The sequence below is a fragment of the Hemibagrus wyckioides genome, linkage group LG23, assembly GCF_019097595.1.
Source record: "Hemibagrus wyckioides isolate EC202008001 linkage group LG23, SWU_Hwy_1.0, whole genome shotgun sequence".
In the NCBI taxonomy this organism is placed as follows: domain Eukaryota; kingdom Metazoa; phylum Chordata; class Actinopteri; order Siluriformes; family Bagridae; genus Hemibagrus; species Hemibagrus wyckioides.
Window position 1 is genome coordinate 2,815,863 of NC_080732.1, and position 24,544 is coordinate 2,840,406.

Below are 24,544 nucleotides of genomic sequence, written 5' to 3' on the forward strand. Positions count from 1 at the left end.
CATCAAAATTTTCTCCTGCTGCATAATAATATATCCCACCCACTAACAGGTCCCATGATGATGAGATCATCAGTCTTATTCACTTCACCGGTCACTGCTCAGAATGTTATGCCTGGCCACTCACCAAGAACATGGGTATGTTAGAAGATGTGACAATTCTATGTAATGGGAATAGATACAGACAGGTATTCGTGGTGCTTGATTTTTAAGCAATCTGGCAACCCTGCTTCTGCTCATTCAGCGCGACAAGTGCAGCGATGCTCGCGCCTCTCCGTCTGAAACGCTTCAACAAGTCGTGAGAGGTCAGAGCTCTGCGTCTTTCTCTGGAACCTGCGACTCTTCAGTTATTACTTTAATTTATTTAATTTATTTATTTCTACAGTGGGTTTTCTAACATTTTAAACCTCACCTCGAGGACTTTAGTTTTAGTCTAGAATCTTCCACCATGTAACACGACTTGAGTTCGGTTTTATTCGGTTTTCTGGAAATATATCAAGTTTAATCTTTTCGTGAACGACTTTTCCGACTTGCGAAAATGCTGACCATGAGAAATCCAGTGGACTTTGGACTTTTTGGTGTGAACCAGAGCCGGGTTCAATGGCTGGAGCTGTGCTGAACACCAGGTCGTGAAGGGACAGTATCCACACACAACAGAAGTATGAGCAAGGTAACATTGTATCTAGAGTTTGTTTATTTGTTTATCTCATTTATTTATTTATTTATTTTTACTCTCTATTTTGACTTTCTAGGATGTAATCAATCATCCAGTAGATTTAGAGCAAGCAAATTCTCAAAGCTTTACTTTTGTTCGTTGTTGCCTAACGTGTTGCCTAGAAAGCCGAGGAAGGAGGAGGATCTTGCACTGAGGGGTGCATTGTATGCCCTACTGCCCCCAAACCCCCAGCGGTTGTCATGGTGATAGGTTACTGTGGTGATTGCTGTAGCGATTGTACGAGGTAAATGGGTTGTAAATGACTCTATGTTTAGGAGTTGTTACTGTAAGCGTTGTGGCTTTATTACACAGTTATAAATGATTGTAGGATGTTTGTTCTGTAGTGATGAGTTGTTGTGTTGTATAGTGATGAGTTGTTGTGTTGTATAGTGATGAGTTGTTGTGTTGTGTTGTGATGAGTTGTTGTGTTGTGTAGTGATGAGTTGTTGTGTTGTGTAGTGATGAGTTGTTGTGTTGTGTAGTGATGAGTTGTTGTGTTGTGTTGTGATGAGTTGTTGTGTTGTGTAGTGATGAGTTGTTGTGTTGTGTAGTGATGAGTTGTTGTGTTGTGTTGTGATGAGTTGTTGTGTTGTGTAGTGATGAGTTGTTGTGTTGTGTAGTGATGAGTTGTTGTGTTGTGTAGTGATGAGTTGTTGTGTTGTGTAGTGATGAGTTGTTGTGTTGTGTTGTGATGAGTTGTTGTGTTGTGTTGTGATGAGTTGTTGTGTTGTGTTGTGATGAGTTGTTGTGTTGTGTAGTGATGAGTTGTTGTGTTGTGTAGTGATGAGTTGTTGTGTTGTGTAGTGATGAGTTGTGTTGTATAGTGATGAGTTGTTGTGTTGTATAGTGATGAGTTGTTGTGTTGTATAGTGATGAGTTGTTGTGTTGTATAGTGATGAGTTGTTGTGTTGTGTTGTGATGAGTTGTTGTGTTGTATAGTGATGAGTTGTTGTGTTGTATAGTGATGAGTTGTTGTGTTGTATAGTGATGAGTTGTTGTGTTGTGTTGTGATGAGTTGTTGTGTTGTGTTGTGATGAGTTGTTGTGTTGTGTAGTGATGAGTTGTTGTGTTGTGTAGTGATGAGTTGTTGTGTTGTGTTGTGTTGTGATGAGTTGTTGTGTTGTGTAGTGATGAGTTGTTGTGTTGTGTAGTGATGAGTTGTTGTGTTGTGTTGTGATGAGTTGTTGTGTTGTGTTGTGATGAGTTGTTGTGTTGTATAGTGATGAGTTGTTGTGTTGTGTAGTGATGAGTTGTTGTGTTGTGTAGTGATGAGTTGTTGTGTTGTATAGTGATGAGTTGTTGTGTAGTGATGAGTTGTGTTGTGATGAGTTGTGTTGTGTTGTGTTGTGATGTGTTGTGTAGTGATGAGTTGTAGTGTTGTGTAGTGATGAGTTGTAGTGTTGTGTAGTGATGAGTTGTAGTGTTGTGTAGTGATGAGTTGTGTTGTGTTGTGATGAGTTGTGTTGTGTTGTGATGAGTTGTTGTGTTGTGTTGTGATGAGTTGTGTTGTGTTGTGATGAGTTGTAGTGTTGTGTAGTGATGAGTTGTAGTGTTGTGTAATGATGAGTTGTGTTGTGTAGTGATGAGTTGTGTTGTGTAGTGATGAGTTGTGTTGTGTAGTGATGAGTTGTGTTGTGTTGTGATGAGTTGTAGTGTTGTGTTGTGATGAGTTGTTGTGTTGTGTTGTGATGAGTTGTTGTGTTGTGTTGTGATGAGTTGTGTTGTGTTGTGATGAGTTGTGTTGTGTTGTGATGAGTTGTAGTGTTGTGTAGTGATGAGTTGTAGTGTTGTGTAATGATGAGTTGTGTTGTGTAGTGATGAGTTGTGTTGTGTAGTGATGAGTTGTGTTGTGTTGTGATGAGTTGTAGTGTTGTGTTGTGATGAGTTGTAGTGTTGTGTTGTGATGAGTTGTGTTGTATAGTGATGAGTTGTGTTGTGTAGTGATGAGTTGTTGTGTTGTATAGTGATGAGTTGTGTTGTGTAGTGATGAGTTGTTGTGTTGTATAGTGATGAGTTGTGTTGTGTAGTGATGAGTTGTTGTGTTGTATAGTGATGAGTTGTTGTGTTGTATAGTGATGAGTTGTAGTGTTGTGTTGTGATGAGTTGTAGTGTTGTGTTGTGATGAGTTGTGTTGTTTTATGGTAAGGGGTTGATATTGTAATAAAGGTGGTTTGGTTTCTGATATAGTGTTGTGTTGTTGTTGTTGTTGTTGTTGTGATTGTAATGAGTTGTAGAGCTTGATTATTATAGTAATTGTTGTAGAGTAAGGGGTTTGTGTAGTGATTGTTGTGCTTGGTGTAGAGTAATGGTTGTTTGTTGTTTTGTTTGTTGTGTTATAGTGAAGTTTTGTTGTTGTGTTGATTGTTGTATAGTGATATAGTTTATTGTTGTATTTGTTGTGTTCTAGTGATATTTGTTGTTGTGTGGATTGCTGTGTAGTGATCGTTGTGTTGTTTGTTGTGTTGTAGTGATGGTTTGTTGTATTTGTTGTGTTCTAGTGATAGTTGTTGTGTTAATTCATGTATAGTGATTAGTTTGTGTTTTTTGTGTTGATTCGTGTATAGTGATGGGTTTTTGTGTTTGTTGTGTTGTAGTGTTGGTTTATTGTTTATTGCCTGTTGTGTAGTGACAGGTTGTTGTGTTGTTTATTGTATAGTGATAGTTGTTGTTGTGTTGTTTGTTTGTGTGAGTGTCCAGCTTTGTGCCTGGTCTGATCTACAGTTACTCAGTAACACAGTTGTGTATTAGCGGGTGATGATTGTTCTAATTATGTTTAATGATCTTTAGTCATTTGTGGCTTCTGCAGTTTAGCGTGTGTAGTGCTGTAGTGCTGTAGTGCTGCGGTTGTGTTCTGATTTTCAGATCTCTGTGTAGGTGTTTTGTAGTTGTAGTGCAGGTTGCAGAGTTGTTGTGATAGTACCATGTTGTGTAAAGAATATGTTGTTAAACTGGTAGACATTTCCAGTGTAATGTTGTAGGAATTTGTGGTTTTGGGGTTGTGTTGCAGCGACTCTCTGGATAATAACAGCTCGCCTCTGTCATCTTGTCGGCTGTGTGTGTTAATGACTGTGTTTATTCTGAGTGCAGAAGGTTGTGAGGTTGCTGAGGCAGTGATGAGTTGTTGTTGTTGTAGCGATCCGTCTGATCGGTTGTGGTATTGATGAAGGTGTACACGATATTGCCAAAAGGGACACTCCTCCAAATCAGTCAATTCAGGTGTTGTTTTTCAGGGGTTGGGCTCGGCCCCTTAGTTCCAGTGAAAGGAACTCTTAATGCTTCAGCTTCATACCAAGATGTTCTGGACAATTTCATGCTCCCAACTTTGTGGGAACAGTTTCGGGATGACCCCTTCCTGTTCCAACATGACTGCACACCAGTGACCAAAGCAAGGTCCATAAAGACATGGATATGGAGGAACTTGATTGACCTCAACCCCATAGAACACCTTTGGGATGAATTAGAGTGGAGACTGCAAGCCAGACCTTGTCGTCCATCATCAGTGCCTGACACAAACGCGCTTCTAGAGGAATGGTCCAAAATTCCCTTAAACACATTCCTAAACCTTGTGGAAAGCCTTCCCAGAAGAGTTGTTATAGCTGTAAAGAGCAATACAACTCCAGATTACATTCATGTGCATGTAAAGGCAGACGTCCCAAAACTTTTGGCAACATAGTGTAGCTGTATTTATTGTGAGTTCAGTGTAGTCCTTGTTATTGCGCTTGTCTTGTAGGTGTGTAAATACTCAGGAAATTTTTGCTTTTCAAGGCAACACAGGTAAACATTTCCTAACCCCGGCTCTCCTCTCAGCCCCGGGCCTTCCTGGTTTCTGTCAGACGCTTGTTACAGTGTGAAAGCAGATTTTTTTTCACGCCTGCACAGCTAATCTGAAGGCATTCAGCATGATGAAACATAGCCGACATGTGACTAGACTTTGCTCTTTTATAATCTGCATCCGGTCCGAACGGGGAGTGAAGCGCTGCGTGTTTGTGGTGTCAGAAAGAACAACCGTGTGGAAAGAAAATATATATATCTTCAGAATTGGTATAAACGAGAGTGAGAATCCTAAACGAGGTTGTTTTTAAGACTGCAACCAGTCGGGCTGCCTGACAGCCTTTAACACAATATCATCATCAGCGCTGGAATGTCCTCCTTCATAGTTAAGGTGAAGGGGGAGCTTTATTCGAACACACACACACACACACACACACACACACACACACACACACTTTATTTCATGCAACTCGCCTGCTTATTCCAGACAGCCATAAGTTAAAAGGCTTTCACTCCCACTTGCTACTGAACCTCCCCTGTTACCACACACACACACACACACACACACGTCCACATTCCAGGAGCTGATCTCTGCAGGCTTTTGTTTTTTTTGGTTTGTTTGCTGACTGAAAGTGTCCTTCGGCCTGCTTTGTATATGATGAATTATGAATTATTAGTTTATACAGAAATTAGAAGTAAATGTTTATACTTAGTGCCGCGTTTTATACAAATATACAAAGGAACGTGTGTCAGTAACCTTGTGTTGGGCTGCCGCCAGCTGCCAGAACAGCTGGAGTTGTGCTTTTGAAGATGTCTAAAGACATTAACTCCATTATTCTCACAAGTGTGATCTGCTCACTGAATCTCATCATCATTGCCTTTAAACTGTTTAAGTCTAAGGCAACTTATTTTAAACAATTGAGGGTTAAGGGCCTTGCTCAAAGGGCCCAGCAGTGGCACCTCGATGGACCTGGGATTCAAACTCACAACCTTCCAAATCCTTAACCACTAAGCTACCACATCCTGCCATTGCCACCATTCCAGTGTGTTTACTGGAAGCGAACCAGCTCTGAGGCGGTATCAGGAACGCAGCTTCATCCCATCACCCTGTCATTGATTGTTTTCTTTATAGTGCAGCCATCAGCTTTTCTCCCAACAGTTCAAGAAAACCCCAAACACATTCTGCATGACTCAGGACATCTCTTTCCAGATATTTAAGCGAGTACTTTGCTCCACTCTCTACTCTGAGTAAATACTTAGTCAGTGTTCATGGCGGTTTTGAGGCTGAGGGACTCACTATCGTCCAGCGTGTGGTAAGCAAATGCCCGAGGAGTCGCTCGTGTTACCAGGCTTCCCACGCCATAAGCAGGGTGTGTTCCTTTCTTACAATCGCTTTCCTTTTCACCTGCCAAAAAAAAGGAACTGGGTCATAACATGGTATGCAGGGGCCATCAGCAAACAGGAGTAAATTACACCCTTTTTCACTGCACGCTTGTGGCCTTTGTGCTATAGCACACACTCTCACTGAGCTCATACTGAGGTATTTCCTCTGCTGGGAACGTCTCATCACGTCCCGTCCCGTCTCGTCTTCAAACACCCACGTTCGTCCGTACGTACACAGATGTGTATGATCGGCAATAAAGGGTACAGGCCATGTAATCAGATTAAGTAAGGAACAGAGCACATGCTGGTTAAAGGTTTTAGCAGTAACATGAACGTACGCTGACGTGTCCAGATCCCCGGCTAGACATTAAAGCTCTAGGCACGCGTCTGAGTGATATCATTCATAACAGTTGCTTCATTGTTTTAACAAGAGCGTCCGGTTTTTTGTCATTGTATGATTTTTTATTTTTTTTCATGTAAATGCCTTAATAGTCGTCATCTTTTCGGAGTCATGTGGCATTCCGGAGCAACTTGCTCATCTGGGTAGATCACCGAAACTGGTATGGTGGGTTATTCTCATGACCGGCGCATAGCTGAATACTCCAAAAAAAAATGTCACAGAAGTCATCTCTGCTCATTACTACCAGATGCAGCACTTTTATAACCCTGGTTGTAATTAGGATTTGAGATGGACTCAGAGAGCGGCGTCTTTTATTTGATGTATAAAAATTCGACAGCTTCGTTTTATGAGGTTGTCTTGTCTTCAAGGTTCACCTCAGTACTCATGCCATATTGTAATCACAGAAGTCATTATAAACGTTTTCCTGTCTGATAATAAAAAATTTGGCTTCTTGTGCCCTTTGAGCAGCAAGTTGTCAATGATTTAGTGTCAGGAAATGGAGTAGTGTGTGTTTTTTCGTATGCTTGTTTTGTGTTTTTGAATCCTTCCTCTTCGGGAGTTTAATCTGAGCCTGGCTCCAGTTGGTAGCCGGAGGGGGGTGTTTCTCTCTGAGCTCTTAATTAACTCCACTCCTGCATTTATCATGCGAGTGTCGAGCCAGGGAAATGAGAGTGAATGGGAGAGAGAGAGAGAGAGAGAGAGAGAGAGGGTAATGCATTAAGTGCTGATATTCTGGATGCTGGAAAGTGAAGTACAGCCCACGCTGGCAGATTCTAGGAGGGATATGGGAGTGGTTTTAATTGCATTCTTTTAAAGTCAAACAAAGGCTAAAATGCCAATTCCTTTCTATGACCTCATCATAACTGCAGAGCTGTAGAGTAGAAACAGCTTGGATTTAAGGTTATACCATTGCAAATACAGTGTAGAAGCTGAGAACGTCATGTGCAAACAACAGAGCCTAGACTCTCAACAACAGGGCCGTAATTCCGCCTTCATCTCGAGGTCACGGCAGGGTTAGAGACCCAGGCTAAGAGCATGTTTGTCTCTTTATTGCACTAATAGGGGACACAACAGGTGGGAGGTAAATCAGATCAGCCTCTTAGTCGGACCCCTGCCCCCTCACTCGGATGCCTTGTTCTTGGCATATAAATGCCAAGAGAAAACTAAGCAATTTGTTCAATTAATCAAAATGGATTAGGGCTTTTTTATTGCTTAGTCATGCTCACAGGGACCTTTAATCAAAAATAGACTCAGGCACCATCTACCACGTCCACCTGCTACGTCTGTCTTTCTTTTTCAAAAGAAGCATTCCAAAAACAGTGTGGTCTTCATCCACCGAGTCCTGATCACAATCAACCAGTTATCCATTGTGCTCTTAAAGGTGCTCCAATCGTTATATTTGTACCTACCAGGAAATCTACTGTGTGTAAATAAGTAGGCTGGTACGCCCACAGTAACAGAAGGAAGCAGGTTTTTTACCTGCTTATAAGAAACCTAAGAGCACTCTTCATTTACACATGTGTAAGACTCACAAGACTCACAACTAGAAACCTGATAGGACACCAGTATTTTACAGATAAGACCGAAACAATAGACAGAGATAAATCATGATCACCCCATCAGGTGCTGGCAAGCATAACAGATCAAGGGTGATCATCTCACCATATTGTGTCATTAGTTATTGCTGCTTGATGATTTTAGTATGCTTGACATTACTCAGTAGTTCTTGTGCAATTTGTCATTATTGGAGATTATATAATAGATCAGCTTAATATCTAATGCTGGCTTAAAACAAGTCCAGATTGGGCAGGATTAATTTAAAGACTGGTGTTTATTTCTTTGCAGACAGCTCACTCAGATAGAGCCTCAACTCAGGGCAGGATGTCTCTGGCATACCCTTCAAATGCAAACGGAGCTTCTGTTGATCATCACACCGAGGCTCCAGTGAGGCTCAGCTGCAGCTCCTTTGAAGCGGAGAAGAGGGTGAATCCAGGTGCCCCAGTGAGGCCAGTCCACCCTGAGGCCTGCTGTGAAAAACGTGGAGTCAATGGAATGAACGCTCATCAATGGTCCACCCCGGTTATTGTTGATGCACAAGATATATCATGTTCCTCCAAAAACATGCGCATCTTTTCCTTCCAGCGAAAGTGTGGTGCGACAGGCCCTGAGAAGACACCGCTTCGAGTTCCGGCCAGTGCTTCACAGGCGTTCCATTTCATGGGTTCTTTCAAAAAGCTGCGCTCCTCCGTTCTCCAGGGCATCCAGAACAGAGGAGGTGTGACAGGAGACAATCAGGATAAAGACTTGTCCATAAGTAATGAGGAGAACAGTGGTTTCTTTGTAACCAAAAGAAATTTTGGAAGTGGTCAAACCAATGGGAAGGAGATGCCAATGGTTAGCAATGGGGTATCAGCTGTATCAAAAACATGTGTTTTAGATGAGGAGGATGATGACGAGGAAGATGGTTATGGGTTACAGAGGAACTCACACTTCTCACAGAGTATACGTAGAGCATATGGAGCAGGACGCATCTCCCTGTTGGACAATGCACGAAAGCAGTCAGAAAGTCCTACCGCTCAAGAACCTGCTTCTCGCCCTCGACCCTGCAGCACCGTGGAAACCACTGGGCCCAATGTCATTTTTGATACTGATATGAAGGCCTTGAGTAGACTAAGCAAAAGTGCTGACAACTTGCACATATTTAAGAGCCCTTTCAAACGTAAAGTACCCTCGACTCAGACCCAGAACCAGGAAGATCCCAACACCCCAAATTTCCCCAGAACATCTAGTGCTTCGTCTGTAGTTGTGGAGGATTGTGTATCAAGTCGATGTAGAGGAGCTACAGGAGTGAGGGGAAAGATGCTCAAACTCGTCGGCAGTTTAACAGATCTGTCTCCCAACCGCAAGCCCAACAGCGACCCCACCACCACAGCCCACTTATCGGCTCTCAGCCAGCTCCATGACAACTATTCCCGCAGGACTCCCTGTGTTCCTGCTAGCGAGCGCCAACGCAGGCCTCCGCCACCCAATACCTGCTCGTCTGACAGGCAGAAAGTTCAGGCTGATGTTCATAGCCACACCCCAATTGTACATGCCGACTCCTCAGTACCCATTACCGTTAATGCCTTGGATCATCAGGTTCCTCAGTGTTCCCCCTCCACAGGTCAGGACCCCAGTTCTTGTGCCCAACTTCCAGTGAGCTCACCAACTTTGTGTTCAGATATTCCCCTCACACCTGTCACAGGAAATTGTGGGACTGTGGAACAAGAGCAAAGTGTGAAAACTGACTTTATTCAGGATGAGCAGTGCACCAGTCCAGGGCAGGAGCAGAGACTGGACAGCGTTAAAGTTAACCTAGAGGTAAGATTCTATGATACACTGTAAAAATGAAAATAGAGTAAGAGGTTATATTAGAGTTTAATTCTGAGAAACCTCAGGATAATTTGTCAGCTGTATGACCTGAGATGTAAGACAGTGGAGTATTTGTCATTGATGTTTTGAAAAGAAGGTAAAATCATAGCTGGACTCACTAATTATGCTTGCACCAATTACACACAAATTTGTATTTAGAAACAAATTCTCCCATAAGAAATAATGTAAATGCTACATGATAATCCATTCCAGCCACCCAATAATGTTAGCAGTATTCCCAATACAAAGTGTATGTATCAACACGGAAGTTGTGCCACCAAGCTTGGGCTAAAAATAGAACAGACCACCAACGCCACCAATCTGTCAACAAAAAAATGCCCGAAAAATCACCTAGCTTTTGAATGCATGCCGAAAGCTTTTTGCTTTTATAAACCATTAGAGCCATCTTTATTTAAAGTACACCTTTTTTCCAGAAATGTTAATGACTTTTATCCATTTAGACATTTATTATGACTAATTAAACACATACAGCCAATCAGGTTTCACCCAGGAGGAAAAAAGTAGATAGATTGTACGATATAAATGTATTTCTTGGCAGATCTGATGTCCTAAGGTAATGCATCCTCCGGGATGTAGCAGATATTAGTGTCTATTAATGTCAAGGACATCATTATATGAGGTCAGTCGAGTGTCATTGATTTTATTATCAGAGTTGATAAGTAGCAGATGAGGCAGATCAGATGTACTCAGTGAAGTACATCAATGTACTGATTGTAGCTTACGTCAAACATTTGACCCCTTGTACTTGATCACACATATTGGCAGAATGATCCCGAGCCAAATGTCAATGACCGCTATGGTTCTCTTATTCTTAATCCATGTAGCATGAGTAGGATTCATTATTTAGCCCATAGACTTATTGCCACAGTTTATGAAGGGTTTCTGATGGCTGTAAACACTTGGAGTTGTGTCACACAGATGGCTCAGCTGTGGTGTTCTTGACAAGGGTTAATGATTACTTGGGGTTTATGATTAGCGCCGTTGCTTAAACGTAGCTCAGCTCCTAGACCTGACTCTGAAAACTTATCAGCTGCCGAAGGAGTCAAAGTCCAAGAAATGCACCAAACACACAGAGACACGCCGGGATAGGAACCTGCTCCGATTCATTCGAAGGGAAATGGCCCCGAGAGTACAAGCTGCTCTGTTTGTTGGTGTTTAGAAGTGTGTGTGTGTGTGTGTGTGTCACCATGGTGCTGATCCACTGTGTGCCTTTTCAGTGCATCTGGAAGACTCTGGAGAGAGAGAGTAAAAGTCTAGAGGTAAGCCATCTTTCTATCCCTTCAACAGAAGCTGGAAATGATTTTAGAATGAAATCAGCTAATGATTTTAGAATAATTCACCCTTTAGTGCATGTACTGTGTGTTACACCCTCTTTAAAAGCACCAATTAAAATGTTTTTTATCTCTAAACGCAGTGTGTCTGCAGTTATTATAGGTTTTATTTGTTTTGGTGTTAATCCAGAGAAATCATGTGATGTGATTTGCGTAATCAGTTCTGTTTGCACAAATTTATTCCAGACGCCATCCGGAGCCCCGTCTTACACAGACCTCGTGAAGGAAAATGACGAAAGATACAGCGACTCGGTGTTCGTTAGTCCTCCCGCCACACCCACATGTGCCTCAGCATCACCCCTGGTAACGACACCGACCTCGCCGGCCTCCTCCTGCGACACGCTCGTCTCTTCCGTGCCCAGGAGGAGAGCGAACAGAAACCGACCTCGACCGATCTCAGACTACGGGCAGCTCATCTGCAGAAAATATGCCGCCCCCAAGGAGGAAGTGGAACTCCAGGGCGATGCTCAGGAGGAACGTAACGCTGACAACACACACGATGAGCCACACAGTCAAGAGAACAGCTGTGGGAATGGACACATGGACAGCAGGAGGAGGAGACCCATCTCTGTGATTGGAGGAGTGGATCTGTTTGCATCTCCGGATGAGAAGGAAGACGCTGATTTGCCTTCTGTAAGTTCATTTCATCCCTTAACCTTTTAATTATGATCCTAAGCTTACGGCATGATAACACTGAAGCCATTAGCACATTTCTTTTAACATTCGTTCTGGAACCTCAACAGTTACGCTAAAACAGCTTGTAAAAAACATTTCATAAACATTAAAACATTAGATATACAATAAAACATTTCAAACAGTTCAACACTGATGTCGTAAAAATGGCAGCAAATTAGCTAAAATGTGAGCTAGCTCGCTAATGTACCTTGTCAACTTGATCATGCGTAGCTAAGTAAGAACATTTCATTAATCATATTAAAAGCTAGTCTTAGCCATGATCAGCCAGTTTAATGTGTATCAGAAAACAAAGACTTTGAACGGTTCAGGAATAACAAAGTTATCATTCATGTTAGCATTCAAATTCCAGCTAACTCAGTATTTTTAACCACATTGTATATTATGTATTCAAACTAGCTCACATTATTAAAGAAACTGAAGTTAAAGGTGTTGTTTATTTTTTTTTTATCTCTCACCCAGTGTTAGGTGTCGCGTTTGACTGAAGCTTTATCTGTTCATTGAAAAGTCCACAGAAACTAAAAACCGTGACAAGAAATGACAGATAAGAAGACCCCCCCCCCACCCCAGATTTCCATCAGATCATCCTGATTATTGTGAGAATGCAGTAGTCATGTTTTCTCTTTCACTGTACAGGTTTTATTATGGGCTCGTCCGGCTGTAGGTCATCTATTACGAGATTTCTTCGGGTCTAATGATGTGTTCGGGTCCCAGAATTACTGTGTTCAAAAGCATACAAGGAGCTCTGTGTTAGCCTGAGTCATAATTGGCACCGAGAAAACCAGTCGAGGAAAAAAAAAACATAATGGCTCACTTTCGTTTCCTCATACCACAAACTCATACACATCCAAAAGTTCCTGCGGTTTTCAATGACCTCACTAAACAACCCCCAGCTTAAAGGAATACTCTGAGGATCTTGATCTGGATTATCTGCAGCGTGTGTGTGATGACCGTGAACAGGAATTTCAACACTTTTTGCTTTTCTGAGAAAAGAACATAAACAGCTTGTTTACCCCAAACTCACGTCTAAGAACAAGAGAGACACTCTGTGAAAAGATCTTTAACCCTTGTGTTATGTTCACGCTCTGAAACCTTTGGTATTGTTCAGGTCAAAGTGACCGGGGGCGATATTTGGGTTTTAAAAGCACTACAGAAATTAAAAGAAAAGTCCTTTACATCTGAAAATGCAGATTATTTACAACAAAGTAAAAAATGGGTGAATTTGACCTGATCACTACACAAAGGGTTAAATTATACAACACAAATTCAATAAAACAGCTGATGTACACTCATAGTAAACATTAGCATCAGACAGAAATGTGAGAAAGTTTGACCAAAGCTGTTATCCGTCTCTCTCTCACTGAGGTAAAGAGTAGTTCCGGTTATTTGTGGTTCCAGCGATTTTACTAGGTCCTTGATGGTAATATTGCTGGAATGACAAATTCTTTCCATTCTTAAGAGGAAATATTTACAGATACTTTTTTGATGGAACAATATCATGAATTTTAGAGGAATTTCAGGAACTTGTAAACCCATGCATTTCCACTGTGGGGTAAAGAAAACCACATCAGAAGACTTTATTTTTTTTTAGAACATAACAGCTAGAGTATTGGGTTTATTTAATACACGATGGTGAGCCTTAACATTATGACCGCCTGCCTAATATTGTGTTGCTCCCCCTTTTGCTGCCAAAACAACCCTGAGCCGTTGAGGCATGGACTCCGCTAGATCCCTGAAGGTGTGCTGTGGGATCTGGCACCATCCAGCACATCCCAAAGATGCTGATTTGGATTGAGATCTGGGGAATTTGGAGGCCAAGTCAACACCTCAAACTGGTTGTTGTTCTCAACAAACCATCCCTTAGTGGCATGGGCATTATCCTGCTGAAAGAGACCACAGCCATCAGGGAATACCTTTTCCATGACAGGATGTACATGGTCTGTAACAATGCTTAGGTAGGTGGTACGTGTCAAAGTACGTGGATGGCAGGACCTGAGGTTTCCCAGCAGAACATTGTCCAAAGCATGACACTGCCTCCAGCGGCTTGCCTTCTTCCCATAATGCATCCTGGTTCCATGTGTTCCCCAGTAAGCCACACACACACTTGATGTAAAAGAAACGTGCTTCATCAGACCAGGCCACCTTCTTGCATTGCTCCATGGTCCAGTTCTGATGCTTATGTGCCCATTGTTGGTGCTTTTGGCTGTGCACGGGGGTCAGCATGGTCACCCTGACTGGTCTGCAACTACGCAGCTCCACACACAACAAACTGTGATGCACTGTGTATTTTTTTTTTTTTTTTTTTGCTGTGTGAGTTTGCAGTAAAAAGTTTTTCTGTGTGTTAAATTCGTGTCCGGAGTTTTGCTTTCACAGAGCACTAATCCGAGTGTTAGAAGGTTATCACGCCCCCTAAACATGTCATGGCAAGCAGGTAGTCGAGGCTCATCTTCAGCGTGATGGAAATTGCTCAGTATTTCTCTGGTGTTATGTTTATTTCTTCATCTGCACTAACCTGATGACTGTTTTTTTCTTTTCTTTTCGAAATGATGCATGCTAGAGTGTTCACACGAACGTAAAATGCCATCCCTTTTCTCAGGTCATTGCTCGGTACAGGACGGTCACTGAACTCTTTGTGAACTTAAATCATGGTGAATTTGATTAAAAGTGAAATCCTTTTGCTTTTCGGTAGCCTGTGACTCGGCCCCCTGTTCCCTCTCATGGTGTGCCTCCGTACCGCGCCGTGTCCGCCCGCCTGCGCCCCTGCGTCTTCTCCCAGAGCACACCAACGGGCCTGGACCGAGTGGGCTGCCGCAAACAGCACCGAGTCCTCAGCGGTGAGTGTGTGTGTGTGTTTGTCTGTGACAGTGTGTTTATGGAAGAGAGACATTGCATGGTTGTTCTGTGTTACATGAAAAATTGATATGTGTATGTGCTGGTGTGTATGTGTATGTGCTGGTGTGTATGTGTGTGTATGTGTGTGTGTGTGTGTGTGTGTGTGTGTGTTAGTGAGTGTTTATGGAAGAGAGACATTGCGTTTTTGTTCTGTGTTACATTAAAGATTGGTATGTGTGTGTGTTGGTGTGTGAGTTAGTAAGTGAGTGTGTGTGTGTGTAGGTTAGTGTGTATATACATTACAATGCATGGTTGTTCTATGTTACATGAAAGTTTGATGTGTGTGTGTGTGTGTGTTAGTGCTAGTTAGTTTATGGAAGAGAGACATTACATGGTTCTTCTGTGTTACATTAAATATTGATGTGTGTGTTAGTGTGTGAGTTAGTAAGTGAGTGTGTGTGTGTGTGTGTGTGTGTTAGAAGAGCAATGTTGCATTGTTGTTCTGTGTAACGTGAAAGACTGATGTGTGTGTGTGTGTGTTTATGGAAGAAAGACATTGCATGTTTATTCTGTTACTTAAAAGTTTGATGTGTGTGTGTGTGTGTGTGTGTGTGTGCAGATGGGAACTCAGGGCCGGATGACAGCGTGAGTGAGGAGGACGGCAGTTTTGATGAGCTCACAGATGGAACACCGTATCTGCAGCCCGAGGTCGATCTGTCAACTTTAAACCAGGTCAGTAATCACACATAGACATGTGTATGTACAGGTGTGTGTGTGTGTGTGTGTGTGGTTGTATTGTGAGCTTTCTGTGTTTTATTTGTTGAATCATCAGCATGCTCACAATGAACACTGAATGTTTTGACACATTACTAGATTTCTCTTGAAGAAAAAAGAAGTTGATCACACCGATAAGGCAGTGATTACAAGGTTTGGTTCACTTTAATTAGACAGAAGTGCCCTTACGGAGCTGTGACAATCATGTCGAAGTGATTATTTTATACAGCTTGATAAATCCTGACTTGAGTATCACACTCAGAGTTTGCAGCACACCATGTGCACACACTGCAGCATATAACCTGTACGATTTCTCTTGAACAGTTAAAGAGTGGGTCACTTTTTGCAAATCATACACACTAACAGGCGTAATGTTATGTCCCCTCTTACCTCCTCTAACTCCAGCTTGAAGCTTGTCCTCAGCGCTCCTGCCACGAGCGGAGCCAGCCCATCTTTACCACAGCTCTGGTCACTCATTTGCACATCATAGATTATTTGCATGTGGAATAAATGAAAGTGCGTTTAGTGAACGTGGAGAAATCATCCCCAGAAGGAGCATTAACTACAAATTGCATGCACTCAGCGATCATTTCCTTTCCTGCACATGACCTGATGACATGATCGCTTTCCTAAATCAGACACAATTTAATACCGAATTTCGCCTGGAAATGGAAATATTTCTAATTGTTTTTATTGGGTTTTTGATGTAAGAGAAAGGAAAGAAAAGACAGAATAGAACAGTATACAGTATTCTACCCATCATACTTTAAAGAAATACAAAAATACTGAATGGAAATGGAAATAAATCTTTCTTTATAACAGGTCAATAAATCCGTTTAACCACCGAGTTCAAAGTCCATGAGAAGTCCAAGTCTTTGTAAATTATTCTCTTTTGTTAGGACTGATATAGCTGCTGTTTTATACACACTGTTATCTTTTACACTTCTGTACATTTGTACAAACTTGAGTTAATTGTTTATCCTGAAGATGATCCTTGATGTGAGGCCATGAGGCAGATGGAACAAATATTATATACAGTGGAAGCTCGGTATACGAGTGCCCTCCTTTATGAATTTTTTTGCCTTAAGAATTGAAATTTTGTAAGAAATTTGTTTGGAGCCTTTCAGGACTTGTTAGCATCAGTGGAAAGCCGAGCGAAGCCAACCGAAGCGAGTTTATGAATTTTAGGAATTTGTTTTCAGTCAGTGAAATCTGTTTTGAAAGATTCAACCCACGATACCAATGTTACCTTTGGCATGTGTTCAAAAGCTAGGTGATTTTCCGGGCGTTTTTTTTTTTTTTTGTCATCAGATTGATGGTGTGGGTGGTCTGTTCTATTTTTAGCCCAAGCTTGGTGGCACAGCTTCCTGTGAGGAGCCTTGACATGGAATGCTTGGCTTGGGTCAGTTCTTCGTAAGCAGCCGTACAGTTTACATACGCTTCGTATTGGGAATATTTGTTGGAGGCTGGAACGGATTATCATGTAGCATTTACATTATTTCTTATGAGAAAATGCGTTTTGCAATACACATTTTCACCTTAGGAACTTGAATCTAATTCCTATGCAGAGGTTCCACACATGTTTACATTTCAGAGGAGTGAAATTCCAGCCAAATTGTGAATAAAAATGATTACAATTTTGCGTTTTGCATCATGCTGCTTTTGTCAAGTTATGGTTTTAAAAATGTGAGGTAAAAAAATGTCGAATAGTCAGGTCATACTTCAAGTGTGTGTGTGTGTGTGTGTTTCTAGGTGGAGATTCTGAAGATTTTATGTGGTCTGTGTGTGTATTTCTGGGTGGGGTTGCTGCTGATATTCTGTGGTAGACGTGTGTGTAAAAGGATGCCGTTTATGAGCACTGTGTGTCTGTTAACAGTCAGAGTACTCATATTTTCCGGTCTTTACTGTACACGGGTTCAGATTGTCATGGGGTGTGGTAACAAATCCACATTATTCCACATTATTTCAGTGACTACGTTTCTGTCACTAAGCACTTGAGCTATTTAAGAGGCATGTGGGCGGAGCTAGAAATAATTCAGACCGCTGACTAAATGAATAGAATAATTATGTCACACAATTTACAAATAAACACTAGGGTCATATTAACCTTCCTATAGCAAGCCACTTACTATAAAAAACACCAACAAAAAGCCAGAGTAATTCTTAGAGTAACACACACACACACACACACAAACCCACAGTAATGTACAACTAACGTAATTACACTGAAAAAAGAGGCAGATTATAATACATCAAGGCGAAAATTATAATTACACTAAATACATGAAGTAACTGGTAAAGTACCATAAATGTAGTGGTGTTACAATTACCGTAAATATGCTAACAAATGGGCAGTTAATATAATTACTACAATAACATTAACAAATAGATGAAGAAAAATACATTTTGGGGTTTTAACTGGTATTAACTGTTCATAAACTAACAAATGATAGTGGTTAGCATTGTTGCCTCACAGCAATAGTTTACTGGGGTTTACTCCGGGTACTCCGGTTTCCTCCCACAGTCCAAAAATGTACATTAGGTTGATTGGTAATTCTAAATTGCCCATAGGCGTGTGTGTGGTTGTCTGTCTATACGTGTGGCCCTGTGATGGACTGGTGACCTGTCCAGGGTGTACCCCTGCCTCTCGCCCAATGTGTGCTGGGATAGGCTCCAGCAGATCCCCGTGACCCTAATTAGGAATAAAGCCGGTATAGAAATTGAATGGATGAAACTTAACAAATGAGCAGAATACAACAAATTTAGGAGCATTACAACAACAAGAGCGTTTAAATCTGACTCTTACCACACGTACAGTAACGGCTTGGAAAGCTACTGTACATATAGGAGTATTACAACTATCGTAAGTATAGTAGGAAATGGACAATAAATTGAGGAACATCGTGTAATATAAATGGACAAACTAGCATAAACCTCTACCATAAATACACTAACAAACGTGCAAACCGCAGCTGATCCAATCTTTTAGCAGCATCTGTAAACATTACCGTAATACCTGTAGTACAACTTCACAAAACTTCTTATAAACTTAATAAAACCTTTAATTAATTGAATTAATTAAAATGATTAATTCTACAGGTAGATGCATCACTTTAAGTTATGTCTTAAATCTGATCCAACATTTTTATACACAAAACGTATAAGTATGCATCTGTATACCTGAGTATGTGTCTCTTCATGTATTACTCAGTATGTTTACATTCTGATGCACGTTATATTCTATATTATTTGACATGTTTACATCCCTGGACATTTCAATAACCTCTCATTATTAACTTATTTATATCTATATAAATGGTATTTACATACTTATACATCATTACAATAATCAACTCAATATGGTGCAGAGAGTTTTACTTAAAAGTGATCTTATTTACAGTCTGAGTTATTTTTATGTGTCTCCTCCGCAGTACATCTCGTCAGGACATGTCGTTTACGCCGAGGCCCTGTGGGACCACGTGACCATGGGCGAGCAGGAGCTGGCCTTCAAAGCCGGGGACGTCATCCGGGTACTGGATGCCCAGGAGAAAGACTGGTGGTGGGGGCTGGCGGGCGAGCGTCAGGCCTGGTTCCCCTCCAGCTTTGTGAGGGTAAGTGTAGAGTGAGCTGCGCTCGGGTTCCTCCAGAGCGACGAGCGTGAAACAAAGCCACGCTCAGACCACGCTGAGCCATGGAAAACTTCTGAATGGCTCCTGGGGTTGAGTTAAGAGGGCATTGAAGGAGCGTCGCCATGGTTACGGCTATTGATTGGCAGGTGTTGCAGGAGGCGGAGGTCATGGGAACGGGGAGGTTTCTAAAGGATGGTGGAAGTACTGTAAATTTGTCTTCTTAGGGAGCAAATATGTAGGTTCTGACCTCTTGATTTACTTTGCAGCAGATTAGGTAGTGTCGAGTGGAACAGAACAAACACCGAGTTTGCTCAGTGTCAGAGCTTAAACATGTTAAAAATATTAGACCAGCCTTCAATATATCATTCCCAGCTTTATTTAGAATTTTAATATTCATGGAAAGTACTCATGGTGTCCCGTAGGTGCGTGTGAATCAGGAGGACTCGCCCAGCGACGGTGTGGAGATCTCCCCAGAACAACAGGAGGACCTTTCTAAAGAACCACGCAGCCAGACGTCCGAGCACCGAGAGCAGATGAGGGCCAATGTGGTCCAGGAGATCATGAACACCGAGCGCGTCTATATCAAACACCTCCGAGATATCTGTGAGGTGAGCTGCTCGCACTCCGCGCTTTCATTACACCTCATGATGTTTTAAAATGCGGCTTCTCTAATATCTTCCCCCATTATAAGCATATGTACAGCCACATACAGCCAAGTGCAAAAAGTTTGTACATGCTTAACACAAGATCTGTCATACTTTCTACCATTAAGACTTTATTTATTTATTTGATTCAGCTGAAAATAATTCCTGGGATGTAGTCAGACATCCCACAGCAGTTCAGTTACTTATTTCTGGGTTTTATTACAGTATTATTAACTACATTTTGCATCTTGGACACTATTTTGTATCTGACCTTAAAAATGAAAACAGATACGACAGCCATGCCCACAAACAACAACAATCTGAATAGAAGGTGAAGACACACCCTCTTAAACACTATTTTTACAAATTGTCTATGATGGATTGTGTAAAAAACACAGGTTACATAAACACTTTCAAGTTTAATGGTAAAATTCTGATCAATAATGTATTCTAAAGTGAATATAAAAAAATAAATAAGTTCCAAATTTCAAAACCCCTAACTTTTTACTCTGCTTTATAATTTATCATTACTTTCTACTCCAGCTTCTTTCCTTTCCTCTGTCCACTTTGTCAGTGATGCTTCTGTTGTTGTTGTTCAGTAAAGTTGTGTATTAAGATGTAAATAGTGGTGATATTAATACTGGTAGTTGTAGCTCTGTGGTGGAAAATCTTGGTTGGTTACTCTAATAAGCACATTTTTAACACGATAACACAGTGTCTCAGGACTCACTTGAGGGATTTGCATTTCTTTATCTAAAATCCTTCTCCTCATTGTGTCTAATCCTTCCGAGATGAAAGAGTCACAGCAGGATACTTTCTCTGTGTGCGTTTTTCACATCGAGCTCCATGTGTGGTTTTTTTGCTCACTGCTGCCCCCTGAAGGACAAACACTGGAATAACGACAACGAAGACGCATGAAAGAACATGAAATCCTTCATACCATAGTTACTTGTCTCTTTAGTGACAGGATTTGTTTGCTAAAAAGTCTCTCTCTCTCTCTCTCTCTCTCTCTCTCCGTCTTCAGGGTTATATCCGCCAGTGCAGGAAACACCCGGGTATGTTCACAGACGCTCAGCTCAAGACTATCTTCAGCAACATCGAAGATATCTACAAGTTCCAGCGGAAGTTCCTGAAGGATCTGGAAAAGAATTATGATAAAGAAAACCCTCACCTGAGTGAGATTGGGTCCTGCTTCCTTCAACAGGTACATCTAATTCACTAAAAGAGAGGGAAAAAGAGAAGCTGGTGAAGGTGAAGGAACGCCTGTTTGTTTATAGCTGCTGTAACAACAATGTTTCACAACATCTCCAGATCCTCTCAGTGTAAAGGAGATTAATATAAAGGCTGTGGCTTTTGGATAATTGTTAATCTAGCTTTAACATTTGATTCTCACACACACATTCCATCCGTCTCGGTCAGGGTGAAGGTTTCTCCATATACTCGGAGTACTGTAACACACACCCGGCGGCGTGCGCTGAGCTGCAGAGACTGATGAAGCAGGGACGCTATAAACACTTCTTCGAGGCTTGTCGTCTCCTGCAGCAGATGATTGACATCTCCATCGCCGGCTTCCTGCTTACTCCTGTGCAGAAGATCTGCAAATACCCGCTTCAGCTGGGCGAGCTGCTCAAATACACACCGAAAGACCACAGGTAACACACACACACACCTGCATTAACAAACACTAATCTCCACTGACGTCAGTGAAAAAATGTCATTTTAAATGCTTTTTAAATTTTTTTTTTTTATTTCATATAAAATAAACTAGCAACAAAATCACTGGAATAATGTGTATTTTTAAAATAAAATATTATAATAAAAATAAAATATAATTTTACTTTATTTATTGAAAATTTATTAATTTTACTTCTAAATGTTTACAGTAGGTTTTTTTTTTAATTGATATTTAACCTGATTAAAAAATAAAAAAGTTGCATTGTGATGCTCAGCAATTGGTTGAATTTAATAGAAAAATGCTCAGCTTGCTCAGTAGGCTTTACTGAATCAATGATATTGATCAAGATCTCATAAAATGCTTTAAAACAACTTAAAAATATGTTTTAAAGCCCAGAAGCCGATTTAAAGCTGAACATTTAAGCCTACCCTGTCCTAGCCTTAATTTCATAAAATAAAAATAATAAAATTATTCTCTTAAAGTTTGCATTTTAGTTCTTTTTATATATGACATATACATAACATGAGAGCTTTTCTAAGAGTCTGATAAATACAGCGCTTCATTTCTCACATTATTAACATCCTCCAATACAAACTTGTGCTTATTATTCCATTAATCATTAATGTGCTCGTTTCAGTGACTACGCAAGTGTGTGTAAAGCCCACGAGGCGATGAAGAACGTGGCCAGTCTGATCAACGAGAGGAAGAGGAGGCTGGAGAGCTTCGACACCATCGCACACTGGCAGGAGGCCATCATGCACTGGGAGGTGAGGACGGAGCGCTGATCTCTGACCACTGTTGTCTCAGCTGCACTTCAGCATGAGAGGGTCACTCAACTGGAGTTTTAGCTTTTCACTCGCCAGTTGAAGTGTGTTCGGGAAAAAAAATGCTGTGGAAAAGGTCAAACACTTCAGCACAGATTTTGTGTCCATTTTCACTTTTCCACACTACCAGATTCTACACAGAGTGTTTTCCTTCCTTTTACTCTTAGAAGAAAGAGAGTTCATTAGATAAATGATTAAAATTCTTAGCTTCCTAGAAGAGTTTACTTTCAAACCCTTTCTGTTAGGAAAACCCTTTCTATATAGACATTTAAAGGTTCAACCATAAGGAATATATATATAATTACACACAATATGTAAATTATATAAAACATTGTAGTTCACCAGTTCACGGTTTTATCAGTTTTAAAGGATTTTTCTGCTTTGTAGGTTGCGTTTCAGACATGTGCACCCTCGGGGCAATACCCGTGCTGTCCACCAGGGGGCACTGGTTTCACTCTTATTCAGAAACTGTATAATTTACATGGATTGCAGTGATTTCAGATTTTACCACAGTTATTACAACTGCAATCAAAGCGTCACCTAAATAATGTGTTATATTATTTATTATTATTAAATTATTACATAAATTATATATTCTATATATAAATATATAGAATATATATGTGTGTGTATATATATATATATAACATGGGCTGCTTGTGTTTTCCGTCAGGGTGAAGATGTGTTATCACGGAGCTCTGAGCTGGTCCATTCGGGTGAGCTGACACGAGTGGTCCGTGCCGGGAAGACACAGCAACGCAGCTGCTTCCTGTTCGACCATCAGCTGGTCTTCTGTAAAAAGGACGTCCTGTGGCGGGACCTGCTGCACTACCGCGGACGCCTTAACACAGACGGCTTAGTGACTCTGGATCTCCCCGACGGCCGTCACCCGGATTTGGGCACTCTGCGAAACGCCGTCGCCTTGCGCAACCACGACACGCTGGAGGTGCTGTGTGTGCTGAGCTGCAGGAAAGCCCAGGACAAGCAGCTGTGGCTTGAGGCTTTCAGTCGAGAACGCAGACGTGTGAAAGAGGACCAGGAAATGGGTGAGTCTTGGAGCTTTACCTTCACACTGGAGACTCCTAAAGAAATGTCTATGATATGTAACAGCCAGCGGTAGGTGCTGTGCAGGTAAACCTCATTCCCCTAATCTCAAGAGGTGCACTAGCGACTGATGCTAGTGGCTGCAGTCTTTAGCCTCCTTGTTAGTGTGCTGGTCTCCCATGCCTGGAGACCCCGGTTCAAGACCCGTTTGAAGCGGGTGCAAGTAGGACCCATGGGGGTTACATTGGTGTCGTGACCTGGATGGGAGTGAGGTTTAGTGGGGTAGGTGTAACAGAGGCCAGCGGTAGGTGCTGTGAAGGTAAACCTCACTCCCATGATCTCAAGAGGTGCACTAGTGGCTGCAGTCTTTAGCCTCCTTGTCAGTGCACCTGCCTCCCATGCCAGAGACCCGGGTTCAAGACCCGCTTGGAGCGGGTGCGAGTAGAACCTGTGAGGGTTATACGTACACATCAATGTGTAAGATGTTCAGAGAACTCCTTCGGATCAAACAGAGTTTGAAATGGACTTGAATAGTGCTTTTGTATAAATAAAACATAATTTAAAGAATTGTGTGGGATTTAACAAACGTCTTTCTTCTCTCTCACAGGTATGGAGATTAGCGAAACCCAAAGAAAGCAAGCGATTCAGAATGCCAGAAAATCAAAGCAAGGCAAAATTAAAAGTAAGATCAGTTTTTTTTATAGTACTGTTACTGTAAAATTAACTAATGTGAGCTAACCTTAATTGTGCATGTGTGTGTGTGTGTGTGTGTGTGTGTTTGTTTCCCCAGATATCAAATACGCAGGTCACCCAGTGTCTCATCACCACCAACCCTTACACCCAATCCACCAGCGCCACATCACTGTACCCACCAGTATCCCCCAGCAGCAGGTCTTCTCTTTAGCAGAACCCAAGAGGAAACCCGCACATCTGTGGTACACCTTCACACGCAGCGCTCTGTTCCGGAAATGACCAGGAAAAAAACACTTCTTTAAATGGCGATATGAAGACGTTCAGCCCCGGTGCAAATGTGAAGGACAAAAGCAAACAACAAATGAATGAAGTCTGTGTGTGTGTGTGTGTCTTTGGTACCAAAAGTGTTCTGTATGTTTGTGTGTTGATGGTGTGGTAACGGTGCTGCTTGTATCCGATTTTTGTATCGTTCTGTTCACCACATCAACGTATGTTGAGGCGATAACGATGTGTATTTGAGCTTGTTGTATAATTTTATAAAGGTAAGGCTGGAACCTTTTTAAAAAGTTAGTCCTAACTTTAGAAGAGTCAGACACTGCACTAATAACCTCATGTTTCTGTAAATAAACACTTAGAAAACCTACAGCTCTGAGACTCTGTGTGTGACTCTGTACTCATACACTCTTTTTTACACGGTTCTCACGTAT

At 41.5% G+C, this 24,544-nt stretch overlaps 1 protein-coding gene across 2 annotated transcripts; it reads left to right on the plus strand.

Annotated features, from left to right (window-relative positions):
• Positions 1–257: 257 nt before the first annotated feature.
• On the plus strand, positions 258–24,476 carry spata13 (spermatogenesis associated 13). Of its 2 annotated transcripts, none has more exons than XM_058376736.1 (14): positions 258–667; positions 8,112–9,626; positions 10,916–10,957; positions 11,216–11,662; positions 14,412–14,556; positions 15,174–15,286; positions 18,760–18,939; positions 19,380–19,565; positions 20,626–20,805; positions 21,021–21,253; positions 21,914–22,043; positions 22,774–23,146; positions 23,752–23,826; positions 23,935–24,476. In XM_058376736.1, exons 1-14 carry the CDS (start codon positions 659–661, stop codon positions 24,114–24,116), a joined length of 3,810 nt encoding a protein of 1,269 aa, XP_058232719.1. In that variant the 5' UTR covers positions 258–658; the 3' UTR covers positions 24,117–24,476. The 2 variants fall into 2 exon arrangements, with proteins under 2 accessions (XP_058232719.1, XP_058232720.1); XM_058376737.1 differs by having other exon boundaries at positions 258–656.
• Positions 24,477–24,544: the final 68 nt, after the last annotated feature.